The sequence below is a fragment of the Vanacampus margaritifer genome, chromosome 12, assembly GCF_051991255.1.
Source record: "Vanacampus margaritifer isolate UIUO_Vmar chromosome 12, RoL_Vmar_1.0, whole genome shotgun sequence".
NCBI lineage: Eukaryota > Metazoa > Chordata > Actinopteri > Syngnathiformes > Syngnathidae > Vanacampus > Vanacampus margaritifer.
In genome coordinates, this window is record NC_135443.1 from 8,120,504 (window position 1) to 8,146,800 (window position 26,297).

At 37.3% G+C, this 26,297-nt stretch overlaps 1 protein-coding gene across 1 annotated transcript in view; it reads left to right on the forward strand.

Annotated features, from left to right (window-relative positions):
- ttc27 (tetratricopeptide repeat domain 27) overlaps positions 1-26,297 on the forward strand; it is a 33,506-nt gene that overhangs the window by 5,762 nt on the left and 1,447 nt on the right. Inside the window, exons 2-18 of the mRNA XM_077582953.1 lie at positions 3,406-3,589; positions 4,620-4,749; positions 5,525-5,665; positions 8,230-8,332; positions 9,099-9,257; positions 9,471-9,601; positions 11,514-11,626; positions 12,697-12,763; positions 17,957-18,070; positions 19,238-19,333; positions 21,041-21,163; positions 22,180-22,407; positions 22,596-22,694; positions 23,940-23,992; positions 24,330-24,495; positions 25,372-25,572; positions 25,683-25,794. Coding sequence (XP_077439079.1) covers positions 3,406-3,589; positions 4,620-4,749; positions 5,525-5,665; positions 8,230-8,332; positions 9,099-9,257; positions 9,471-9,601; positions 11,514-11,626; positions 12,697-12,763; positions 17,957-18,070; positions 19,238-19,333; positions 21,041-21,163; positions 22,180-22,407; positions 22,596-22,694; positions 23,940-23,992; positions 24,330-24,495; positions 25,372-25,572; positions 25,683-25,794 — 2,220 coding nt within the window. The remainder of the gene's footprint in view (positions 1-3,405; positions 3,590-4,619; positions 4,750-5,524; positions 5,666-8,229; positions 8,333-9,098; positions 9,258-9,470; positions 9,602-11,513; positions 11,627-12,696; positions 12,764-17,956; positions 18,071-19,237; positions 19,334-21,040; positions 21,164-22,179; positions 22,408-22,595; positions 22,695-23,939; positions 23,993-24,329; positions 24,496-25,371; positions 25,573-25,682; positions 25,795-26,297) is intronic.

Sequence of the window (26,297 nt, forward strand, 5' to 3'; positions counted from 1 at the left end):
TATGGACCTTTCTCACACAAAAAAAACAGAAGATACGTCATCGTTGGGTATGTCAACTTCCAGTCCTTATATTAAGCGCTAGAATCTAGATGGATCGCAGACTATATTATACACTATCACAAGCATTTGCCAAAAATCACCTTTGCCGATGTAAACTAGCATTGTACAAGAAAACGCCATCACGAAAAAAAAGAATGAAGGGTACGCATTTTTCCACGGGAAACTTATTGAAAATGAGCAGCGTCTAAAACGCTTCATGTGTGTCTATGTTGCCGAAGGTCAGAAAACTTTTATGAATGGTCACTGTAGTGATGTGTGCTAACCCATAGATGGCAGTGTAGCCTAAAGGGACCTGGGGGTTTTCAGTAGTGATGGGAAAATGAAGCTTCATGAAGCACTTGCGATACTTTTTCACTCCTCAAGATGGCACTCATGATTCAAAGATGCAATGCAAATGTAATCAATTTTTAATTGCACTTGCCTTTATTTTTAAACCAAGACCACCATCTAGAGGAGTCAAAAAGTATCGCAAATGCTTCATGAAGCTTCATTTTGCCATCACTAGTTTTCAGTGACTGGAAGAGAGTATTCAAGAAGGGAGTTGAAATAAAAGAAGCTAGTGGAAGCTAGCATAAAAAGCCAAGTGAACTTGAACAATTGAAACGAAAGGAAATGCTGCTTGAATAAAGTTTAAAATGCAGGAAGAGCATCCCAGTATGATACAGCGGCTTTTATTTTTCGCCTGCACCATTGTTACAGTCGCTATGAACGACACCGGAAGTCGCAAAATGCAACGATTTACGTGTTTCCGAATGTCCACCTTACTTCATATTTAGTGCCCAACCGAGGGGTCACTCCATTTTGTAGGGGTGTGCGAAATCCGAATGTCCGGGGGGCGTAAATGTAGGGCACTCAAAATTACCCACAATGCACTCTGAAAAGTAGTGAACACTCGCAGTAGCCAACCAGGATGCTTTGAGACCTCATTGGTAGTGCTGCAGGAAATTATCAAGTTTCACTTCATTTGTCCAAAAATATTAAATGCTAATGACAAAAAATATATATTTGATCCTCTATTTTTGCCAACAACATATAGTGGAAGACAGAACAACATTCTTCCATTCAATGACAAAAGGTACAATTAACATTTGTATCCACATGTGGCCATTCATACAGCAGATTAAGTCATGGCTTCCTGAGAATATATCAGCTTTGTGTTCAATTAAACAGCCTCATATTTCAAAATGAGTAAATTGATATTTGAGTAAATTGATATGAGATCATTGTTATTTCAGGATTCATTTGACATTTTTGTTTGGTGGTGTGCCATGAAATGCTTCTTATAAAATTGGCGACTTGGCCCGGTAAATGTTCAGAGCCACAGGGAATCCAAATCGTAATATCTTATGCAAATTGCATGGTGGTCCCTCGTACCACCCACGTGTGATGAATAGTCCTGATGGTTAAATTGTTTACAGGTTGTACCGGGTGATTTATTGGGAGATCCTGAGCCAGAGAGCAGGACATGAACGATTAATCAAGCAGCAGGTTCAGATAGAAAGTTACACATTCGAGTTGGGATGAAATGCACATCTCACCTTGAACCCTCAACAGCACCGTACGCATTTAATCGGTACATTTGAATAGATCACAATCAGGTTTAGTACAAGAAGATTATTTAGACAGCAGACCTCGCATGCGTATTTTATTCAATGTTGACGAATGTGTTTATGTTAATACAGTATATACTGTATGTGATACATAACTGCTATAAATAAGTATGGTATACACTACAGTATGCCTCAAAATGTTAAGCTTGCCATACACTTTGAAATTTGAACCATTTGGCTCAAAAACCTTACATAAACATGCTAGCTACAAGCTAGTTTCTTGTTAACTAGCCACCTGTTATTTTCACACAATTCAATCAATGGTTGATTGTTATATTGATTTTTCATGTCATTTAACAGTATAATTATTACCCATAATTTATATTATAAACGTGTTTTTACATTCCCTTTTTAAAACGCTCAACCAATTTGAAACTGATTGTACTTCATTTGTATATTTATTAAGGGGAAATACATTTTTTAACAATTTAAAATGCTAGCTACAAGCTAGTTTCTTGTTAACTAGCCACCTGTTATTTTCACACAATTCAATCAATGGTTGATTGTTATATTGATTTTTCATGTCATTTAACAGTAGAATTATTACCCATAATTTATATTATAAACGTGTTTTTACATTCCCTTTTTAAAACGCTCAACCAATTTGAAACTGATTGTACTTCATTTGTATATTTATTAAGGGGAAATACATTTTTTAACAATTTAAAATGCTAGCTACAAGCTAGTTTCTTGTTAACTAGCCACCTGTTATTTTCACACAATTCAATCAATGGTTGATTGTTATATTGATTTTTCATGTCATTTAACAGTATAATTATTACCCATAATTTATATTATAAACGTGTTTTTACATTCCCTTTTTAAAACGCTCAACCAATTTGAAACTGATTGTACTTCATTTGTATATTAAGGAGAAATACATTTTTTAACAATTTCTGACATTACTCTGTCAAACTGCAGCTCACATTATAACCATTTGTCTCTAGGGGTGTGCTTAAAAAAAATCACTACGGGAATATATCGTTGTGGACCTCTTTATTAAAAATAATACATGTATCAATACGAGGTGTCAGAATCGCTATTGCACATTCATTCATAAAGTTTCCCTGTGTGTGAAGATGTCAGTAGATGAAAGAGGTTGTTTTTTTCCCGCAAAATTCCTTACAATAACAAGTTCTATGTATCACCACTAGTCAACGATTTTTTGGGAATATGAGTTATGCAGCAAAATCCTGCCGTTTTTATCCATCTCAGGGGGCGGCCATTTTGCCACTTGCTGTCGACTAAAAATGACATCACTGTTGCTCCGGGGCTTAGATAAAGCCCAATCATGGCTCGCGTGTTTTCTGAGTGACATTCACAAGTTGAGCCGCTATTGGTCGTTACCTGAGCCCTGGGCACCTATGATGCCATTTTCATTTGAGAGCAAGTGACAAAATGGCTGCACCCTGAGATGGATAAAAAAAAAAACGGATGGATTTTGTTGCTTAATTCATATTCCACAATTGCAATATTAGTCAGAATGGCATGTTTAAGCTACTTTGGCTTTGCTTTGGGACTTCTAGCATTGTGTTAATTTTCGTACCGCATTAATTTGCAGCGTAATTAATAAATCTAATCAATGTGCTAAACTGACAGCAGTAATTATAATGAATAAAATGTGGGTTGACTGCTCCAATTTTTGTACATACTTGCACGTGTGAATGAGGTAATGGTGATTTCAGAACCTCGAATCCTCTGAATTCAAAGTCATTGTTAAAAAATTTTCTTCTAGAGACGGGCTCTTTGTTGGAGTCCTTGATGAATGGGGACTTTGAGGCAGTTTTGAAGAGCCCTCAGGTGGCAGCGCTGCTTACTGGTGACGGCAGCTGTCACGAGGGCGAGAGCATCGAGGCCTATCTCGAGAGACGCATCCTGTTGTACCTGACTGATGACACAGATGGGAATCAAACCAACAGGTAATATAACACACACGCATCACTTCTTCCTTTACATGCTGCCTGAAAATACACACTACAACGCAACTGTGCCCTTAATGAATAACTCTTTGACTGCCAGACGTTTTCAGAAAAGGGATGCCGTGGGTGCCAGCCGATTTAAGCATTTTGACTGATCTTTCAAGGTCCACAGAAAATTATGTGTTTGGACTATGGAAACACACATACTACCAAATGAAAGACTGGACTCTCATCTTTCATCAGAAAAAAAAAGTTTGTTTCTACCTTATTCCATTTTTCAGTAATCAACAATAGAAAATGGTTAGTTTCACCTCTGTTTTGAAACAAACGTCTTTTAACGTCTTTGGCACTCCTCCATAGGATTTTACTAAACGTTATTTAACGTTTTTGGCAGTCAAAGAGATAAAATATAAAGTAAGCGCCCCTGTTTTTGTTAACTACTTAACTCATTCACTCCCAGGCATTTTCACTGAATTCAATTCAATATTGATTTGTCATTGCAATTAACATGGATATAAACGAGATAACGTTTTGAGCCCCAAATAGTGGCATAGTGGCAAAGGTTCGACTGTATATGTTGCCTAATGAAAATCTCCATAATGACCTAATGATGTGGGTGTAGAGGTGGAAGTAGTAACTCCAAGCTGTTCTCAGGAGTGTTTGTTCGCTCCTATTAAGCGTCTCTATTCCTTTAGTCCTAAATTATTCATTCTTAATAAGGACATCTTAACATCTCTCTTCCTCACGCTAGCTCGAAAACGGCTCATGAATAGAATGAATGTGACACATATTGCTCCTCCTCTTCGCTCGTAATGATTGGTTCTGTTTCCTCTCCTCCATCACCCTCCGTAAATGTAGAAAGGAAGAAAATGGAAAGGCAGCCAAGCATGTCGCTTGTTCCCAATTTTTAAAGCACATTAATTGTCCGTAAAGTGGAAATGGCAGCTCAAAGGGGCTGTGGTCATAACGTCTTTTTGAGGTTCAGCTCACCCTGAACTCTAAATTCTGCTAAGACTGTCTTGTCTTGCAGCTTCAGAGAACTGGTAGTGATGGTCCTGGCAGTCTCTTGCCTCCACATGTTTGTTCAAAGCAACTGGACCGGTCCGTCGCTCTCCATTCATCTCTCTGACCTTCTGCCTTCGGCATTGCTCTCGCCTCAGGTATAAGTTAAACATCCCATTACAACTTTCCGTCTTCTGCCCTCAGCTGTTTGCTATCTTAACAAAGCCTTTGGTGAATTTTCCATTTCTCATTCATGGTACATTTACAATGCATTGCAAAAACAGTCACAGTGCTAATATAGTTTAAGTTAGGTCGGCCAGCATCACTGATTCTGAAAGCCACGGGCAGATTAGATGGACATGGCAACTCAAAGAAGCTGAAATCTGATTGGACAAATGAAAATCCAACACCTGTGGGCTCTTTGGACAAATCCACTACTTCCTGAACTCAGCACAACTCCTACGTTTCCTGTCTTTCATGATTGGACAAACTGATTAATCCAGGTGTGCCTGAACTCAGTAACCACGATGACGATGGCCAGACACACCTGGATTAATCAGTTTGTCCAATCATGAAAGACAGGAAATGAAGGAGTAGTGTCAAGTTCAAGAAGTGGCAGATTTATGCAAAGAGCCCATTGGAAGTGGAAGCTGCATAATGAAGGGCTGAGCTTCAGAAGATAGGTGAGGTGTTACCTGAGCCCTAAGCAACTGTGATGTAATTTTCAGTCCACAGCCAATGTCAAAATGGCCGCCCCCTGAAATTGATAAAAACGGGTGGATTTTACTGCTTCGCTCATATTCCACAAACACAATTTTAATATGAATATCGTGTTTTGACTGGTGGGGCTGCATGCAGCATATTATTGCAAAGAGAACTTTTGGGTTGACTTCCGCTTTAACGGCATCATTTTGATTGCAATTTGTTCTGCAGCCTCATTCCATGGTAGAAGCTATCCATTCTTGCCTGCTCCTTGATGGCGAGTCCGTGTATAGCCTGGTGGCTAACCCTTTCCTCCTCCTGTTGGCAAGGGTTATCCTCACCAAATGCTCTTCCAAGATGGAAGGCCTTCAGGTAAACAAACACCGTTGTGAAAAGCTCTTATTAAGCAATCAACTCATTTACTCCCAGCCATTTTCACTGATGCAACCCTCTTCACTCCCGGCTGTTTTACTAGATGTTTACTGATTTTGCAAGGCCCACAGAATATTTCTATCTGTTTCCGTTTTGCAGAAATTAGCATTAGAATATAGCTCAGTTTCATCCTTATTCACAAACCTGTTGAAAACACTGGCTTGTTGGAACATGGCCCTGGTTGATCTCTTATACTCTGCTTCCACCTGCTGGCCATTTCTGTAATAACTACCATTTCTTCAAGCATTCTCTTCAGTTAAATGGCTGCATCAAAGCCTTCTGTATGCTCTAGTATTAAAAAACATATAACAGGGATGTGATTTTTCCGCTAATTCGCGGAATTCCGCTTTTTTTTTTATCTCCGCCCCAAAAAAAAAATCTGATTTATTTTATTTATTTATTTTTTTATTTTTTGTAGTTCATTGTGTATGCACATGACTCCAACAGATAACATCTTCTGCTATAACAAATACATTTGTGGTATGCTCTAATATGAGTTACTTTTCATTTGGTCATGATACAATTATTTGTTCATGAAATTTGAACTCTTCAACATTATTTATGTGTTAACTTAGTAATCACATTAGTTAGATATGATGATATTCTCAGTGATAGTTTTTAAAAGCAAAGGCAGTCCAATGTTTTTGAATGTGACTGATTTTGAGTTGACTAAAACTGCCATTTTATATGGGATAGTTCAATATACATTGAAAATTTATGCTGTTGTTTTGTCTATTTCTTTGTCATGTGAGTGCATTGAAAGTACTTAAAAACACGGACCCTGGATCCCCGGCTAAATTTTCAGATAATTTCACTTTGGTCAAATCACATCCCTGATATAAATATGTCTTTGGGAGAATGGTAGTATTTAAAATTGAACATATTTATACGTTTTTGGGAGCAACTGTGTTAACCAGTGTGTGTGTATTATTTTGTTACATCAAAAAAAAATTAACTGAGGGTCATTATCTTACTTTTTGACCACACTGGGACCACAAATAGTGGAGATAAGACGAGCCAATGTTCATATATGTATGTGAGAAGTAGCTCATGCTCTCCACAAGAACATCCAGCAGGCTAACAGCTAATGACATTGTCTTTCTCGAAGTGGATTTAAAGTAGCACAGTTGCTCGTTAATTGGCATGCCTCTCATTTTGGAGGAAGTACTTGGATGGCACTTTCTGTCATCCATTTAATCGTACATATCCGTTAATACCAAAACCTTTTTCAATTGCAAATGGCACCATTTCTCCGCGCTCAGCAAGCCATAAGTCATTATTAATACGTGAGCGCAAATCAACTTGAAGTCACAGGGCACAAAATAATTGTCATGCTCCCCTGATCTGACATCAGCAGCACCGATGTGCACACAAGTGCAACAGTGATTTTCTGTCAGAGGCGATTCAATGTTAATTTGCTCTTTAAATACTAATGGACGTTTAGGGAATTAATTAATACTGCTGGTGCCAAGACCCAGGCTTGCTTTAAATGCGTAACACAACCACTAAGCCCCCGACGCACACGTGCATACACGCACACTCTCATTCATTGTCCATACAAAGCTCAAGATTTGTTACTTCTCTCTGCCAGCACCTCACACCTTGACTATCAGAAAAGGAATCTCTGCCAGGCCAAAAGACAAAACATCCATGAAAATGCTGACATTGTGAGAGTGAGTGTGTGAAGATTCTTGGCAAGTGTGTGTCAGGATATTGATTAGGTGAAACAGGAAAAATGCTGGATCCAGTTTACATTTGCAATAATCATGACCTCAATGACACATTACAAAGCTTTTTTTACATTTTTATCTTGCACTCTCTTCTCTTGGAGGAAACAATGGGCGACTCTATAATTCATAGTAAAAGTACATTGTTTCGTTATTCAGCTAATGGGAAAATAATTCAGAGCCAGGTTTGTTTGGTTATGTTCAGTTTTTTCTCAAAACCCTTAAGAGTCAGATATTTTTTGTTTTGTTTGCATTCTGGTGGCCTCTTTTTATACTTTTTGTTCTCCGGGCATAGTTTCTGCAACGCTGTATAAAAAAAAAAAAAGATGTAGACAGTTCTTGACAGCGTGACTATAATAATGCGAATTACAATAACTAGGGCGGAGTCACAGTTTACCCTTACTGCATTCTATGTGGTATTTAGATTGGATTTCTCATCAGTAATTAAGTATTCAGTGAGAGAAAATCAGCCGCTGTTATCATGTGTTCTATTGAAATAACAAATGTCACAATGCTAGATCAATATTGATTGTCATGTTCTCAATGAACCAATGCTAATTCTTTTACCTTCTTAATATTAATTAATGTAAAATATGTTCCTTGGATTTGCAAGGATTTTTTTTTATGAAATGGAAACCACAGATAAAGTTATTTGGTCAGAATTCGTTTCCATTCCATTGTCACCAAAAAAAGTATTTCAACTATAATACACAGAAATAAATAATATATTATGCATTCTTAATTATTTTTTTAATTATTTTTTTAAAATCTTTTCAGCTTCTCTCCTGGTGGACTCTACGCTACATCAATCTCCACCAGCAAATTTTGGAGGCGTGTTCTCAGCAGCTCCTCAACTTGTCCCTCCTGAGCATGGAAAAAGGTCTTCATTTCATAATGTTATATTACAGTCATTAGGTTGAAGAATAGATTGAGAAGCGCTGTGTGCTGCTCAAAAGTTCAAGTTGTTTAAATTAATGCTAAGCTAATTACATTGTACATAGTACGTGTATCCTTAGGAAATGTATTTAATTGGCTAATTAATTGGGGGGGGGGGGGTTAGGCCTTCCTCCCAATCACGTCTGTTATTTCCCATGTAAACATTGAAGCCATCTCATAAAACCCACGAAAACAGGATAAAAAAAAAAAAATAGAATACTGTGAAGAATTCACCATGCATACATACTTCCTGGTGTTTTGAATGGAAAAAAATAAGGTAGGCTTGACTTTGGCGAGCATTCCAGTTTCTAATGTGGCCCTTTGCAAAATTAATTTCCTACCCCTGGACGGTCATGAGTATAATAAATTGCATTGGGGTACTGCAATTTCCTCCCACATCTCCGAACCTTGCTCAAGACTCAATATTGTCAAGACATGAATTTGAGTATGAACGATTGTGTTTGCCCAGCAATTAGCAGCCGACCAGTCCAGGACGTACCACACCTCCAGTTACCTGAATTTATCTTCCGGTCAAGCTGTGTAGAAAATGAATGGATGGCTAGCTTTAAATTGTATTTAACACTTCTAAATTACATGGATAGTAGTAAAAAGTATGATCGAAATGTTTACTGACTTATCAGGGGTGGAAAAAATGTACTGGCAGAGTTTTTGGTTGTAATGAAGACATCTTTCCATTTCCTGCCCCACAGTGCTGAAATGCGAGTCTCTGTTCTCCGAGCAGAGAAACCTGGCAATTCAGTTCCACTTGGAGTGTGTGTACTGTAGCCTGACCTACTACGAATACCAGGCTGCCAAGGAACACATCAAGAAAGCTCAGGAGCTCGCAATGCTTGATATCAACATGACCGGTATGATTTAGGTTTATAAATATTTTCTTGTTTTCCGTTTCCTCTTTTCACCACAACTAGGGCTGAAACTGATTATTTTAATAATTGATTAATCTGTGGATTAATTTGTACATTGATCATTTAATCTGATATAAAACCAAAAATAAGTACATTCTTCCTGTTTGATTTATGTACATTTATTGATAGCAACATGTTTATTTTTGGTCAATTAAGGTGCCATGGGGAAACGTACCTATTTCCAGCAAAAGTACTTGGCTCAGCTCATCCTTGATGTCAGAAGAAAGCAGGATCAAGATCAATCTATTGCGAGTCCCTCACCAACACTACGCACCCTACTGCCCAAGGTATGAGATAACGTACTTCTATTGCAGGGATGGGCAACGAAAATGATTGAGTGGCCCACAATTTCTCATCAGCACTACTGGTTTGGGGGGCATATAGGACCACTTACTTAAAGATCTAATGACATTTTATTGTTGAACTGAGGTTGTATTTGCCTAATTTTAAGACTCTGTAAGGATCAGATGTCTTAGAATGTGTTACTTTGCTTCTTTACACATTTTATATAGACATTTGGACAAAATTTATTTAGAACCCTGAATAATATATCGACAGCAACTAAAGAAAATAAGTTTGCCAAGAGGTCCCGCTTCACAATAGCTCAGCTATTGTGAAGCGGATCAGCCTCTTATCTAAACAGGCCTTTATCAACCTTGCTTTGTGCGTACTCGCACTCAAGCAGAAAAGGACCTCCTTGGAAATATTTTGCACATATGTACTGTACATCCCTACTTGTGTCCACTTTTAGCTGTAAAAAATGTAAATGGTATCAAAACCTCTTTTTCTTTTATTTTTCACTTTTTTTCCCCATAAAGTAGTGGATTCAGCAGGGCCAGTGCTCAGTGATGACCAAAAGGTGGGCACTCTGTTGTTGGGAATATGATCTGTTCAGCTCTTTGATTGGTGTCTGGAACTTTGGAGGGGAAAAAAAAAAATCTGCAGCAGAGCTTAGCGTCATTCTGCAGTACACTGAGGGAGGAGCTCAAATTACCCCCCCCCCCCCCCCCACTGATGACTTTCCTGATCTCTACCTCAAGCGTGACTTCAAAGATCTGAATGGCCCCCCTCCTGAAACACTCAGACATTAACAGCATGGTAAAAAAGAAAAAAAATAGGACCTTGTCGACTAACTCTGTGAAAACCATTAACCGAAGTAACTTGTGCAACAGAAATGACTGCATATGGACAGACAGACACAAACACCCCTAGTGGAGGACTTTGTATAAACAGCGTCTTTAAGAAAAAGAAAAAAAAGACAATCTAGAAAGAAGGATTTTGCATTGTGGTGTTGCAACAAATGTATTTTTATATGTTGTTAATTGTGCTGGTTTTTTTTTGGGGGGGGGGGGGGGGGTTTTAACGCAGAATGCCATTCTGCGATTTGCATTATCATGCATTTTTGTCACGTCTTGGAGATTTTTTACCCTTCGTAGAAATGTTTCTACCATTTTGATGCAGTTTTCTGTAGCACAGTGTTCAAATGTGGGGCCAAATACAAGAAAGAGACAAAATGCAAGGCCAACTTTTTAATATTGTACTCAGGGTAGGCAAGTTTGCTATTTAACAGAGGTGCAACAATTCTAAGATGACCAACCCCTTATTAAACTTAAAATTGTCCAAATCCTCCTGAATTTCAGCTCCTCAACAGTGAATATTCTCAGATTTCTGTAGTCCACCATGAAATCAAAAGGTGGTATCGTACATCACTAATAAACATTTTTGCCAAAATTCTTGACTGATCTTATGAACCTAACCCCTAACTGAATAAAAAAATAATTTACATTAGTGTATTTTCTGCTCTGCCAATTTGAAATAATGTCCTGTTTTTAAATGAAAGGATTAAAAAATAAATAAAAAATCCAATTGATTATTTTAATTGACAGTTTAATCAATTATTAAAATAATTTTAGCTGCTGCCATACTATTGGTTTTAGTCACCGATGCTGCATAAACTACTGATTTGTTTGCACAAATTATTTTTGATGTCATGTAAGATTTGCTCATTGACAACACTATGATCAAGCAAAATAAGATAAATATGAGTTATGCTACTAATGCTGTGGGACAAAGTTAATGTGATCCTTAATATTAAAATGCAATATTTTATGTTTGCTTTTCCACCATACTCTGTTTTGTTTAAGTGCAATTATTATTTTTTCTTTTCTTTTCTTTTCTTTTTTCTTTTTTTACTTGTAGGATTGCAATCTTGGGGATGACACAGTGTTGGACAAGATTAATTTAGCAGAGCCCGATCAGTACGAGCTGCCGGAACTGAGTGCGGAGGAGCAGGCAGTCATCCTGGGGATCTGGTAAGTCTTCTACACTAGAAGATTAGTTGAACCTTCAAACACCAGCAGCATGTTGTGTGTGCATTAGAGGGCTTTTTTTTCTACTCTCAAATGTAGAATGCAAACTTCAGTTACAGTGGACCCCTGCTATTTGCGGCGATAGGGATTGCGCTGGCTAAAATCTATGTATACTGTACATTCATTGAATTTTTTTTTTTTGGGGGGGGGGGGTCATATTATTATATAAATATATATTAACACCCCAAATCCTTCAAAAACGCTGATAAACATTCAATATTTAAAAATATATATATATTTAAAAAAAAACGGGGGGATAAAATGTTAATATGCAAATCCATGGGTGCTGAACAGCGAATATGCCGGCGTCCAGTGTAGTCGTATTATAATGAATGAAATTCAACCTTAACTTTACACGCTCGCGGTATTATGTTCTCGTTTTTGTTTTGAACTTTTTTTCCCCCAAGCTTTAATCAAAGTTTAGCATTATAATTCAATAAACATTCCTCAAGGGAATATCACAAATTAAAATTAAACATACACCAATCCAGAACATTACAGCCATTTGCATGCAATAACCTTTGAAAGGCAAAACTGAGCAGAAAATTACTGAAGGTGGCACGCATAGTGTTTAAAACCAGCTTCCAATCTTGAAGGATTTGAGGAATAAACTGCTTATTTTTTGGAGAAACCAAAGTATTTCAGAAGCAGAATTGTGCTGTGTGCTGCTATTCTTTACTACTGTACATGCAATACATCCTCTTGGCTGATCGGCAGAATGACATCTGCTGCTGGAGCGGCTGAATAGAAAGTCAAGTGAAGGTCAATAGAGGAGCCTGTGAGATTGCTTGGAGATGGATGAGATGTCATGTCATTTTATGACTACAAACACGCACACCATAAAATGAAAATACTCAGTGTGTTTCCACATTGGGCTGTTTTGGACGAAAGGACTTCACAACTATTATTGTTTTGTTTTTGTCTCTTTGGCGTGAAATTGATTGTCTGACCTAATTTGTTGTGTACTTAGTTTTTTCTTGGACAATATTTGACCCGGCCTTTTGCGTTCACAGCACTGATTTTCACAAGAACAATCCTGTGCACAAGCTCACACAAGAAGAACTTCTGGCTTTCACATCAGTAAGTATTTTTCATAGTATTAACATTAACAACCATACACTTTGAATCGCTTAATCCACGGATTCTCAAATGGTGGTACGTGAAGGTATGTGAGATTTTAAAATATATTTAAAAAGTAGCATCCCTCCTTTAAAAATAATTATTAAATTATGTAACTCTTTCAGGACAATAAGGTTCAGATAACGGATGGATGGATGAAAGTTCATAAAATACATTTTATATTCAGTAAGCTATTCAATTTCATTCACTTAAAACAATTATTTATGGGAGAATCATTACAAAAATCAGCATTTGAATTGTGCAAAAGAATATTTAGACAAGCCTGATGGATTTTGGAAACAAGTCCGGTGGACTGATGAAATTAAACTGGAACTCTTTGGCTGAAATGAGGGATGGTATGTTTGGAGGAAAAAAGGGGAATATAATTTCATGAAAAGAACATCTGTCCAATTGTCAAACAATGGGCATGGATCAATCATGCTCTAGGGTTGTATTGCTGCCAGTGGCACATGGAACATTTCATGGGAAGAATGGATTCAATTAACGTCCAACAAATTCTAGAAGCAAACATGACGGCATCTGTTAAAAAAAAAAAGACCAACAACAACAAAAACTGAAATTAAAAATGGGTTGGCAAAGTGAAATTTGAACGGTGTAAATCGGAAGTATTATGTGGGAGTTGTTTCACGGCAAAAAAGTGTGGAGAATAAAAATCACAATAAGACACCATGAAAGAGTAAAAAAAAAATTCATTTGGCAAAATAATCCAGCTCAATGTGTTTTTAGTTAATTCATTGTAATTACCCTTGGTGATGTTCAACAATTGGATAGTGATGCATATTTAAATTTGTGTCTGACTGGTCAAATTCAGGTAAAAGCAAAAAAAAAAAATATTTATTGCATGGGCCAATATCACGATATTGATATTTTTCGATATATTGCCCAGCCCTATTTTATATAGACTCTTACAAGATTTTAATGATATTGTTTGTCCATTAATCTTTGATAGTTGTTAATTCATAGATATTGCAGGTAACGAATGTTTAACCACGTTAATACAAATCATCAAGAGTCCTTAAAGAGTTAAGGCGGCCCAAATTCACTCTCACTCTTTTGTGCTCCTGCTGCTGCTGCTGGTTGAGAGGTGACAAGCAGCCTTTTTCATAACAACTCCCTGCAGACCAGACTGTTGAAAATGGTACGTCTGTACATGTTTATACAGCTGGCTTTCTAAATTGCTCTCCCTGGCATTTTAATCTTGAATATTTTATTGCCCTCGCAGTGAAGAGCATCGAGTTGCCGGTGACTTCCATAAAACTTTTCATTTTCACTTGAACCGGTAACAGGACAGGAGCTCCGAGACTGAGCCCTTCTCTCAAATGTGTTATAGTAGCGACTTGGCAAGATCGTTTGGTTTACCAAACAATTTTATGAAGCAAAAATATTTTATGGAGGATACAGACCTTATCAACAGTAGAACAATTCAGCTGGCGTCAAATAATTGACTCTGTTTGCTTTTGTGAGATGAAAAATACACACCCTTTATAGTCTAGGGTTATATTGTGTTTATATGAAACTTTCAGTTCATATTGGAGTTATGCGTAGAATGGCAGGAGTTCGATCCTGATTTAATTTTTTATTTTTTGGCTTTGGAAAATTTTTTTGTTTGAAAGCAGAACAAATGGTTGGCCATCTTGTAACAAATGGTGTTTCACTGTAATTTCTGTTCAAGTGTGAATAGAGAACCATTTTTTACTCAGAGCAGCTGCAAAAGCCATTAATTGATTGTCGTCAGACTCCGGTCACTGTGAGGTCATCTTGGCGTGATGAGGCGTTCCTGACGTCTTCAAGTTATTATCCCACTCGCCACTTGAGCGTCAGGGACCCAAAGTCGACTTCCATCATTGAAAAAGTAAACTAGAACTGATAAACGTTGGAAGACAAGCCCGACTCTTTAATTCAACAGATCTCACTTGGAGACAGACTTCGTCTGGAGACATCTCAACAAAGTAATACGATAGCGCTCTTGGCTTATTCGGTGACGATCCTGAATCTGTCCAGGCTGATAAGAATGCCTGTCAGGACAGGAAATTAAAATTGAAAAACAGCAGTGTCTCCGGAGGTTAACACATCCAGCTGGAATCGTTTGATGCCAAATCATTCTGTTGCCTATGACACGACAAAACATATTGTCTCTCATATTAATATTTCATTTTGTTTGTTGGTAGAGTTTTCGTATTTGTGACATCTGTGCCTCAGGCCAGCTGATTGGCTTGATTGGCTTCGTTCTCGCGCTCTCTCTCACAATAACTGTTTTTGTCAATTTCTCACCAAAAGAGGAAAAACATGTCTCTATTTGAGAATTTTATCAAGATGTGGGGAATTTCAGAAATGTGACAAATAGTTCCCAATGTCCCTCGTCAGACCACAGAACGCTTTTCCTCTTCGCATTAGTCCATCTTCAATGAGCTTACTTGCACTTACTTCAACTACATTCAGCGTTGGTTTTCATTCTTACCGCTTGCATGCAGTAATCTCTCCAGAGTCTTCCGAACCTTTTGATTATATTATGGACTGTAGATGATGAAATCCTAATTTTTTTGGGCAATTGTACGTTCATAGGAGACGACCAAGGAGGGACACCACTGGGGGAAAAAGAGTGCAGCGCTTTCTTGGCACAAAATAATTGTCATGTTTATACAAATAGTCCTTTGGGGTGAAAAAAAAACAACAGATTATTTGACCAACTGTTCATCTTATTTTTTTTACATTGTATGGTAACCTAACCATGTGTGACAGGAATGCTGCTGGCTCTGTGAGCAGGCATCTTCCCAGTCTACATGTAGATCCAAGAATCTGCAGGCTGGTTAGATGGTTGTCACATGTCCGGCTGTCTTCACCCTCATGCCTTGGAGGATAGCCTCTTTGTCATGAAGCTCCAAATTGAGCTCAAGTGCATCATGTTTTTGCGCTGATCATGACCGTTTATTGTATTTTAGGACGAGTCTGTCGCTTAAGAAAATGTGGGGAAACTGCTGCAAGGACTTTCCAGATGCACTGTCGATGTATCCATCATCACCTAGTTACAAAGTTGTGGACGCTAAGCACGTCTGTGAAATGACCTGAAATGGAAAACAAATGTTGGTGCGGACAAAGCAAGTGAAGTGAGGCCGCTTGGAAGAGGTGGTTTTGGTCTGTTTGAAAGCCAACTCTGGTGTGGTGTGCACTGCTTGACCAGCGTTAAAATAACTGTAAAAGCGTAGAGAAAAACATACTTTGCGGAAAAGAGTGTTTGGTTAGCACATCTGCCGCACAGTTGAGATGTTCTGGTTTCAATTACTGATTCAGGTATGATTTGACACCTTATAGTTCTTTCTTAGGAAATCACATTGAACTAATTAATGCTAATCATTTATTTGTTTCTACATTGGTAAAAATTTTGTTTGCAGAATTATATGGAAGTGTAACATAACCAGATTCTCAACAGTTCCCTTGATGCAAGTTCATTACATTTTCATTCTCGTAACATAATGAAACTTCATGTGCATACGTTAACCTTTTTGACTGTTTATAATATGACTAAAAATCATTTGTGCATTTAGCTGTCAAAGGTCATTAAAGAATAGTACTCAAAAGACATTTTTGTAAATTTATTTCAACTTCTGTTGAAAACATTAACATTAAAAACTTGAATAGTTACAGTACAGTGTTCCCTCACTTTTATAGGCGAATTTCAGCGAAGTAGAGGACGTCATTTATGTATTTATTATTTTTTGTTTTGTTTTTGGGAGCGAGTTACACTTGTAACTTGTCAAATATATATAATATATATAATTATATATAATATATATAATTATATATATATATTATATAATATATATATATATTATATATATATATATATATATATAATATATATATATATATATATATATATACAAAAATAGCAGCATAAATAAAGAATACAGTAAATCCGGAGGGTCCTGGGGGGTCGATGGATGTAGAATCACATAAAAAAAATTTTTAAAAAAAAAGTCTAGTATTGCACTGCTGCAAAAGCCCAGCCTTTTTAAAAAGATTTACAAGATTTCATTGATCATCATATTTGACTAAAAACTGAAAGTCCCAATATCAAAAGCCCAAATGAAAAGTTTTGATTTGTATGCTTCTTGTGTTTGTGTTGTTTTGATTCCACACTCAGAATATCAGACATTTTCAGACATTCTCGTCTCTTAGGGGTTAACTAACATTGTCATACTACAAAAGAGAATCTCCCTCATAAATCTTGATGAATGTTGTTTCTTCCAAGTTGTTTGAAAGGACAGACTTATTGCAGTGTGATTATGCTCCAAATTCTGAATGACTCACATTTTTAGTCGATGGCCAAAACTGCATGTGATCCAAGCTAACATCATGAATCATTTAAGAAATTGCGTACAATTCAAACCTTTATTCCCTAATAAGATGAGGCACTGGGCAAAAGTGAGTAAAAGCAAAAATGATGTAGACATATTTTCATTTAATATCTGAATTCAAACATAACAAAAATATAAATATTTTCAAATTTTATAAATGATCCACTTTCAATGCCTGTATGTAGTATGCCGTAAAAAAAAAATCACATTCTAGTATGAAGCAATTAATTCACTCCCAGCATTTTCACTGAAGTAACCCCCTTCGCTCCCGGCAGTTTTACTAGAATAATTTTGCAAGGTCCACAGAATATTGCTATAAAAACATAGAACCTACCAAAAGAAAGATTAGAGTCCCTTCTTTCATCAGGGAAAAAATATATCTATCTGTTTCCGTTTTGCAGCAATTAGCATTAGAATATAGCTAACATTTCATAATTATTCACATTCCTGTTGAAAACACTGGGGAAAAGAGCTCGTTGCGACATGACCCTAGCTGATCTCTTATACTCTGCTGCCACCTGCTGGCCATTTTTGTAATGACTACCATTGCTTTAAGCCACCTCTTCATGTCAGAAGCTGTATCAAAGCCTTCTGTATGCTCTTGCATTAAAAAAACGTATTAATACGTTTTTGGGAGTGAAGGATAAAGTACAAAAAAATTTAAATGAGTTAAGCATAACAAATATGTATTTATACAAGTGTCCAGATATATATTTGTCAAACCCTAATCCGCTATTGCATTACTCAAAATGTACTTGTCTATCTTGTGTTCCTGTAGTGTTTATTGTCTCAGCCCAAGTTCTGGGCTGTTGAGGTGGCAGCGCTTTGCCTCCGGACCAAACTGGAAAAAGGGAGTTCCCGATGTATTGAGAGAGCCATGATGCAAACTCAGGTAACATTACATGGCAGTGTTTGTGGCATGAACATCCGCTCATCGTTAGTGCCATAAAGATGACTCAAAAAAATAAATAAAAAATAGATGACTCATGACAGTGAATCTGCCTGGATTCGTGTGTGATCAACTGGCTTAGATGCATGACTGTTGCATTGTTAGGCAACGATGTGGCATTTTAGGAAGACTGTAATGTTTAGCTGCCATTTTTGGTTAGCATGAATGTGTCCCAAAGCCCACAACAAGAGTCGCAATGGCATGGTTGAAGAGTTTGATGTGGAAGAAACCTAACCTCAACCCCATTGAACACCATTCGGCTTAGCTGCAACAGCGGCTTTTTAGGACTTGTTTTGGCTCATGTAAGTTTCTGTGTTCAATACCACGTCTGGTCTGAAGTGCCAGACCGAGATAAATGAAGAACAAATGTAGGCACCAAACCACAAGTAGCTTTGGTTGTGACGCTATTTGGCGTGTCCTCCTCACTTACGACACTTTTCCTCAGAGGTTTGGGTTCGTGTGGACATCCTGTCCTATGCGAAAATGTATGTAAAGCAGCAACAGATATTCTTCAATCCCAGGAAATAATTAGCTTTGTTCTCTTTACAATAAAGACGACAGCATGCCATGCATACAAATGGAACTAAATCATGTATTTATTTTTGTTGTGCCTTAAACTGAAATGGAAATGTCAGATTTATGGACAACTTTTGTTTTAGGATTATTCAGTTGTTTTATTTTTATACCCAGTTTTATGTGGGATTGCATTTGTGTCATATGCATAATTAGAGGAAATGAACAGAGTTGTTTCAGTATTGTTTATGTGGAATAGTATCCGGTATACTGCTCATTAGGAAGGATTCCAAAGCCGAAGTTGAAAAAAAAAAAAAGTTTGATGCAGCTCCTTCACACGCCATAGTTATTTTTAGATTTCATTGATGTAAATGTTCTCTGCCTTCGGTGATTTCATGGAGTTGTATCTAATGAGCCAAGTGTATTGTGTAGGCCTAATACTAGGCCCATCAAAGGAGAGATTTGAGGTCTCTATTTTGGAGCGTTTGCAATCAAATCAAAGATAATAGCGTGTCCATTTATTGAAATAATTTGATTTTATAGTTCAAAGGGAATACGTCTTTTTCTGCAGCACGTTCTATTTTTTTTCTCTTTCAGGCAATAGTAGACCATTTTGAAAACAAGAACTGTCCCTTGACTGAGCGTCTGAAGGTTTTTTACTGTTGCCATGCTCCGACCAGATGGGTTGTCCAGGTAACTAAGTGTGTGATTGTTTTTTTTTGCTTTTCTGTGACACAATTAGTTGTCTCGCCGGAACAGAGGGCTATATTTGACTTGGAAAATTGCATTGTTGGTGACGACACATGGAACTCCACATTAACTCTGTATGTGTGGCTCACTAGCATAAACAACCTTGCCGTTTTGTACTAATACAAAAAGCAAGGTAACATTCTAGCAGTAACAAGATTTTACGTCTTACCGTCTACAAAATGGAAATACATACATAAAAACGTGCACCTGGCACTGGGCAGACATATAAGTCATGGTAATTACAGATGGAGTCCTTTAATTTTAATGAATTTTATTTATGATCAACAATTCAAACACATTGCAAAAGTATTCACCCCCTTGAATTTTTTTAACATTTAGGCACGATACGACCACAAACATGAATATATTTCATTGAAATGTTATGTGAAAGTTAAACACAAAATCTTGGGGGGGTGAATACTTTTGCAAGGTACTGTATATAGCAAACCACCAATAGGTTTCATGATGGATGGATGGATTACATCAAACCAAACCAAAGTGAGACCACAGAATGTTTTCTAAACCGATTTAGACTGAAGAGAATTCCATGTTTACTTTGCTGTTTTCCCATTTTGGCCTTCGCCCATCGGCTCCTTTTCAAAGGTGCCGATGGTTTTGCTGAGCAAAATGATTGCATGAGGACACAACTATAAAACAAATGTCAACATCTGTTGAGCCACAAAGCATCATAAATGCTAGGAAGACAAATAGAGATGATAACATGCGAAAGATATGTCTAAAAAAAGGCTCTGCAATAATAGAATAATTTACACTTGTCTGAGACTCTGAAGGAGGAGGAATGCCTGAAAGAGGGAAAAAGCATTTTGGGGAGTAGCGCGCTCACCCAGGCGCCACATAATAACTGATAACAGCAATAAAGCTGGAATTGAAGAGTCCTTATTGCAGCCTGGGGACAAGAAAGTAGGTCGAAGCTCTTGATTGCAGCTGGTGATGTGATGCATTTTTTTCACGATGGGGAGAAAAAAAAGAAGGCCTTTTTATTGCCAGGGGGTTGAAGGTGGGCTTTGTTTTCATGCTGAATTATATTTTCAATTTACATACTACTTTAACTCTTGACTGCCAAAAACGTTTAGTAAAATCCTATGGAGGAGTGCCAAAGACGTTAAAAGACGTTTTTTTTTAAACAGAGGTGAAACTAACCATTTTCTATTGTTGATTACTGAAAAACGGAATAAGGTAGAAACAAACTTTTTTTTCTGATGAAAGATGAGAGTCCAATCTTTCATTTGGTAGTATGTGTGTTTCCATAGTCCAAACACATAATTTTCTATGGACCTTGAAAGATCAGTCAAAATGCTTAAATCGGCTGGCACTGGCGACATCCCGTTTCTGAAAACGTCTGGCAGTCAAAGAGTTAATCACAAAAAAATGGGAGCTCAAGTACATAATTTCTCATTGATGCTGTTTTCACGGTGAGACACTAGATAAAATTAGTTGTTTGTGTAGATCATGTTCAAATTTTGTACATTTTTAACAGTCTCGATATGAGCCCAAAATTTATTTTCTTCAAATAATTATGAAATGTTTTTAAATTCAAAGGACAATTGATCACATGAGTTGACCTTATCGATTGCAGCCTGCTTGAACAAAAAACCCTTGCCATGAGGACGTGTCTGCCTTTCTCTACAGAAACAGTTGGCGACTCTTTTGACCGACCTCGCCTGCGTCAGTTCAGCTCTACTCATTTACGAAAAGCTGCAGCTGTGGGAAGATGTCATCGTATGCTACGAGAGACTTGGCCAACATGGCAAGGTATACAAACTCACAATTTCGATTAATAGAGAATTCCAAAAATCAACAATTTGTGCAACAGAAAATGCACTTCCTATTGATTGGCATCTGTATTAAAACATTTTTTGACACTAATAACCCCCCCCTTGACTGAAAACGAATATAGGCTATCGGTTATCAGCCTCCTTGACTACTAATAATCGGCATTGGTAAAAAAACAAAAAAAACCATATTGGTCTATCTCTAAAAATAGCGTAGAAAAAGGGCAATCTGCTAACTTCCAATATCAAGAATTATTAGAAAAATGTGATGAATAAGCATCACGAAAAATGGATGGATGTTCTTAAAAAAAAATGCGTATTCGGGCCACGTATAATTCTTTTTTTTTTTTTTTTTTTCTCAGGGGTGGGGGGAATATTCCGAGAAAAAAACTCACAAATTTCCAATTAATAAAGTAGTAAATTTGCAAGTAAAAACTTGCAAGCATTGAAGTTAATTTGTTCAAATGTATATTTACTTGTACATTTATGTTTCCAGAATGACTATTTCCACACTTATACATTTTATTTATTTATTTATATTTATACAAGTAGCTAAGTTAATGTGGCGAATCTGTTGCTCTCAAGTCATTCACTTACATTTACCTTAAGTATGCTAGCTTCTGATTGGTTAGTGTTAGTCAGCTGATAGGGGATCAGGAAGTGTTGTCGCTCTAGCTGCCATGTATGACGAGTAAAGTTTAATTAAGAATGAATCCATCCAAGTCTCCATCCTGCCTTTTTTAATTTATAAACCATGTCCCATTAACCACCAACCAATCCTCACATTAGACTATAGCTACGCTCCGTGTAATTCGTTTTTTCTCGCTAATTTGCCACTTTATAATTCATATCGTTGATCCTGTGCCATTCACACTTGAGCTGAAGTAAAGCGAACCACACCAGGGTTCGAATTTATGGCATTCCAAATGAATGATGCCACTGTTCATTTGAACCAGAACAAACCCGACGTGTGTTTTTTTTTCCCGTGTGCTCAAGGCTGAAGAGATCGTTCGTAGGGAGTTGGAGAAAAAGGAGACGCCGAGTCTTTACTGCCTGCTCGGGGACATTTTAAGGGACCATCAGTATTATGACCGGGCTTGGGAGCTATCGGGCCATCGCAGCGCCAGAGCCATGCGTTCCAAAGCCCTGCTGCATCTCCGCAACAAGGACTTCCAGCAGTGCGTCGACTGCTTCGAACAGTCACTCAAAATCAACGCCCTGCAGGTACAAGTTATTCTCTGCACTATATTGCTGGGGCGGGATGTTATGCATCACTTCACCCGTCACCATAAACTTGTTGATTTAGAACATTCACCTGCCAAGTGAATGTAACTATAAATCTAAGCCGAAAATCCAAATTGAACTGAATGCATACGCTTTGTGTGACCTTCTCCGTGTGTGTGTGTGTTTAGCTCGGTGTGTGGTTTTCCCTCGGTTGTGCCTACTTGGCCTTGGAGAGCTACGAGGGAGCGGCCAAGGCTTTCCAAAGATGTGTGGGACTGGAGCCAGATGTGAGCACCAAGATAAACATACTGATGAAATGTTACAAAAAAAAAAAAAATGACAAAGGCATAAATCTCTCGCTTTACAACACATTTCTTTTCGGTCCCTCATATCTCTCTCCACGCACACCGTCTCGTCTCTCAAGTCTAGACTGAAGGAAAATAATGTAACCCCTTTTGAATAACAACTATACATATTTTTGAGCCCTACATTGTACCAATATAGGAATTGAGAATGGCATTAACAATGATTGGTATTTGTTCAACAACACTTGGCTACTTGAGCATGGTATAGGCATGTTTGTAATATTTCAGTTACTTTAACCCTGGAGAACCCAAGAACGCTTTTCTTCTTTGGAAAATTATGAATTATACGTTAAATGACTGCACTGAACACCAAAATATATGTTTTTTTCAATTTTAACCCTTTTTTTTAACTAGCACAGAGTTGCTAATTTATCAAAATGTATATTTGTAAAACATACTCCTAGGCATTCTGCAACATGATATGAAATAGATTAACAAAAAAAACACAATTTTACCATCTGATGGTTTGCTGAGAAGATGGTTTTGTTTGGATTGATTTCCAGCTCAACAAAACAGCATGTTGCCGGCCATCTTGTCACCACCACTCTGGCTCATGTAAGTGCAATATTCATCCACTAGATGGCCCCATGCAGGGGTCAGAAGTGGCACTCTGGACTTTTGAAGTTAAATTTGTAAAAAAAAAAGAAAGAAAAAAAGGTCTTTGTTATTTGAGTAGCAGAATTTATAGGGGCCAAATTTGACCCTGTGGGTTCTCCAGGGTTTTAAATAAGAGTCAATATATTAGGAACAGCTCAGTCTCCGCAAAGAACAAGAACAAATTGGCAAAAGAAAACCTACACACTGAACATAATTGCCTTTCTTAATGATATTAAATATCATTACGTAAAGCAAGTGGTCATAATGTCTTGATTGGCTGGCGTATAGAGTGGGAGGAAAAAGAATGTCTTACGTTTCTGCACAAATTGCTCCTAAAAGTCTGCCTAAAGTAATAAATAGCACATTATATGTTTTCATATTTTTATAGGGAGCGTAACAAACACATTCATTTTCTAAACTTACTAGTTAGAATGAATGAATGGAATATGCATAAATAAACGAACGTTACACACACGCTTCACTTTGAAAGCATCTGTTGACTACTAATATAATATATACTTCCTTCTCATCTCTGCTCTCTTCTCCACTTTATCCTTATTGCGCATCTAGAATGCCGAAGCATGGAACAACCTTTCTACAGCATACATACGCCTACGAAATAAGTGAGTGATAATTCTACTTGACTGTTATGTTGTGTCGCTACAAAAATTCTAATTCAAATCTTTGACAGGGACAATGCAGTCAAACGTAGTTATTTATAATCTTGTAGCTGATATGGTTCATATAGAGGTTATAGCTAAAGCTAAATGGCAGTCAAGTACTTGTTATTTTTGGGAATGAAAATAAGCAAATCAAAACATTCATTACTTACAGCACTGTGTATAAAAGAACATCCTAATATTTTGGCATTGACCGTAGCTCCTCAATAACATTTTGAAATGAACATCATTGCAAAAGTGAAATTGTTTCCCCTTGACTTTTTTTTTTTTCTTCTTCTAGAAACAAAGCCTTTCGTACCCTCCAGGAAGCCCTCAAGTGTAATTATGAACACTGGCAGATTTGGGAAAATTTCATTGTTGTCAGTGTTGACATTGGCGCCTTTGCTGAAGCCATCAAGGCTTACCATCGTCTGATGGATCTCAGGAATGGATACAAGGACGTCCAGGTAAAGGAAGAACACTTTTCGTTGACATCTTTATTAAATCCACTAAATTGGCACCTTTTGCCAATTAATGATGTTAATAATCTCCGTTAACATGGAACCTACCAAAAGAAAGATTAGAGTCTCTTCTTTCATCGGGGAAAAAAAAGTATATTTATATCTGTTTCTGTTTTGCAACATTAGAATTAGAATATAGCTAAATTTCTTCATTATTCACAGACCCGTTGGCAAAAAGAGCTTTTTCAACATGGCCCTGGCTGATCTCTTATACTCTGCTGCCACCTGCTGTCCGTTTTTTTTTAAAATAGCTATCATTGCTTCTAGCAACCTCTTCATGTCAGAAGCTCTCGCAAAAAAAAAAAAACACACGTATAACTACGTTTTGGGGAGTGCAGGACAAAGAATTAAAAAAACATATTTATACGTGTTTGGGTTTGAATGAATGAAGTCAACAAGGCCATTTTGCCACTTGCAACTGAAAATGACGTCGCAGTTGCTTAGGTAACGACCGGTCACGGCTCACCTGTTTTCAGAGTTTAGTCATGTGACGTTTGCAAGCCGACCCAGTTTGCTCGCTACACCTGAGCTCTGAGCAACAGTGATGTCATTTTCAATCGGCAGTGACAAAATGGCCGCCCCCTGAGATGGATAAAAACAGGTGTGTTTAGCTGCTTAATTCATATTCCACAAACACAATAATAAACAGAATACCGTGTTTTGACTAGTGAGCATAGAACATGTAAAAAAAAAATTAAAAAAAACGTTTGACTTGACAAAATAGAGCATAAATTATAGAAGAGGTACCAAAAAACACGTATGATTTGTATGTTAAATATTTCTTCAATATGTAACTGTGCTTGTTGTATTTGCCTGTTTCAGATTATCACCATCCTCGTTCGGGCTGTTGTTGAAAAGTTGACAGACAGCCAGGGTGAGCAAACGGCATCTTTGCCGTCCAAACTAAAGGAACTGATGGGCCGGGTCAGTTCCCGTCACAGCAATGATGCTGAAATATGGCAGCAGTATGCCGTGCTGTATGGCGGTGGCCACCACAGCTCCAATGCAGAAGACAGCGAGAAGGTCTGTGCGCTCAGAATGTTTTCCTACAAATTCCCTACTAGTACAATCTATGTTCAATCAAAGCGAATAGCAAGATTGATTAAGCAATGCTTTTGGGGTTGGTTTTTTAGGCCCTGCAGTTCTTGTGCAAGGCCCATCGCTGTGAGCTTCAAGCTGGCGGCTGGGAAAAAGAGCCACATCTTTTCAAGGAGGTCATCAAAAGAGCCATCACTATCGGTGAAGGTGAGCGCGTCCATTTGTGGACGTTTTCACTGAATTTAGACCATGTACGGTCGTCCCCTGTATGCTCGTTCGTGTTCCACGTCTACGGATTCACATTTTTATTATTTATTTATTTGTAGTTTTTTTTTTTTTCTTCACCATTCTTTTTTTTGGGGAGGTCAAGGGCATTGTTACACAGCACAGGGTCCTAAATATATTTAATTAAATAATCCTTCATGTAGGGCTGCTCGATTATTTTTCAAATGATTATTTTTTGGTACAAAACAAGAAAATGTTCAAGCATTTAAAAATATTAAGACCAATTAAAAAAAAATTGAAACACTATAATTATTTAAGTTCCTTTTGGACCAAATAGAATTTATAATAATATATATTTATTTATTTGTGTTGGCAAAAACTTAGAGTGCAACTTGTGCACAGTGCAGTAGGACGATCATTTATTTTTTGGTTCAAAACCAGATAATGAAAACATTAAAAAATATTTTGATCAATTAAAACAAATA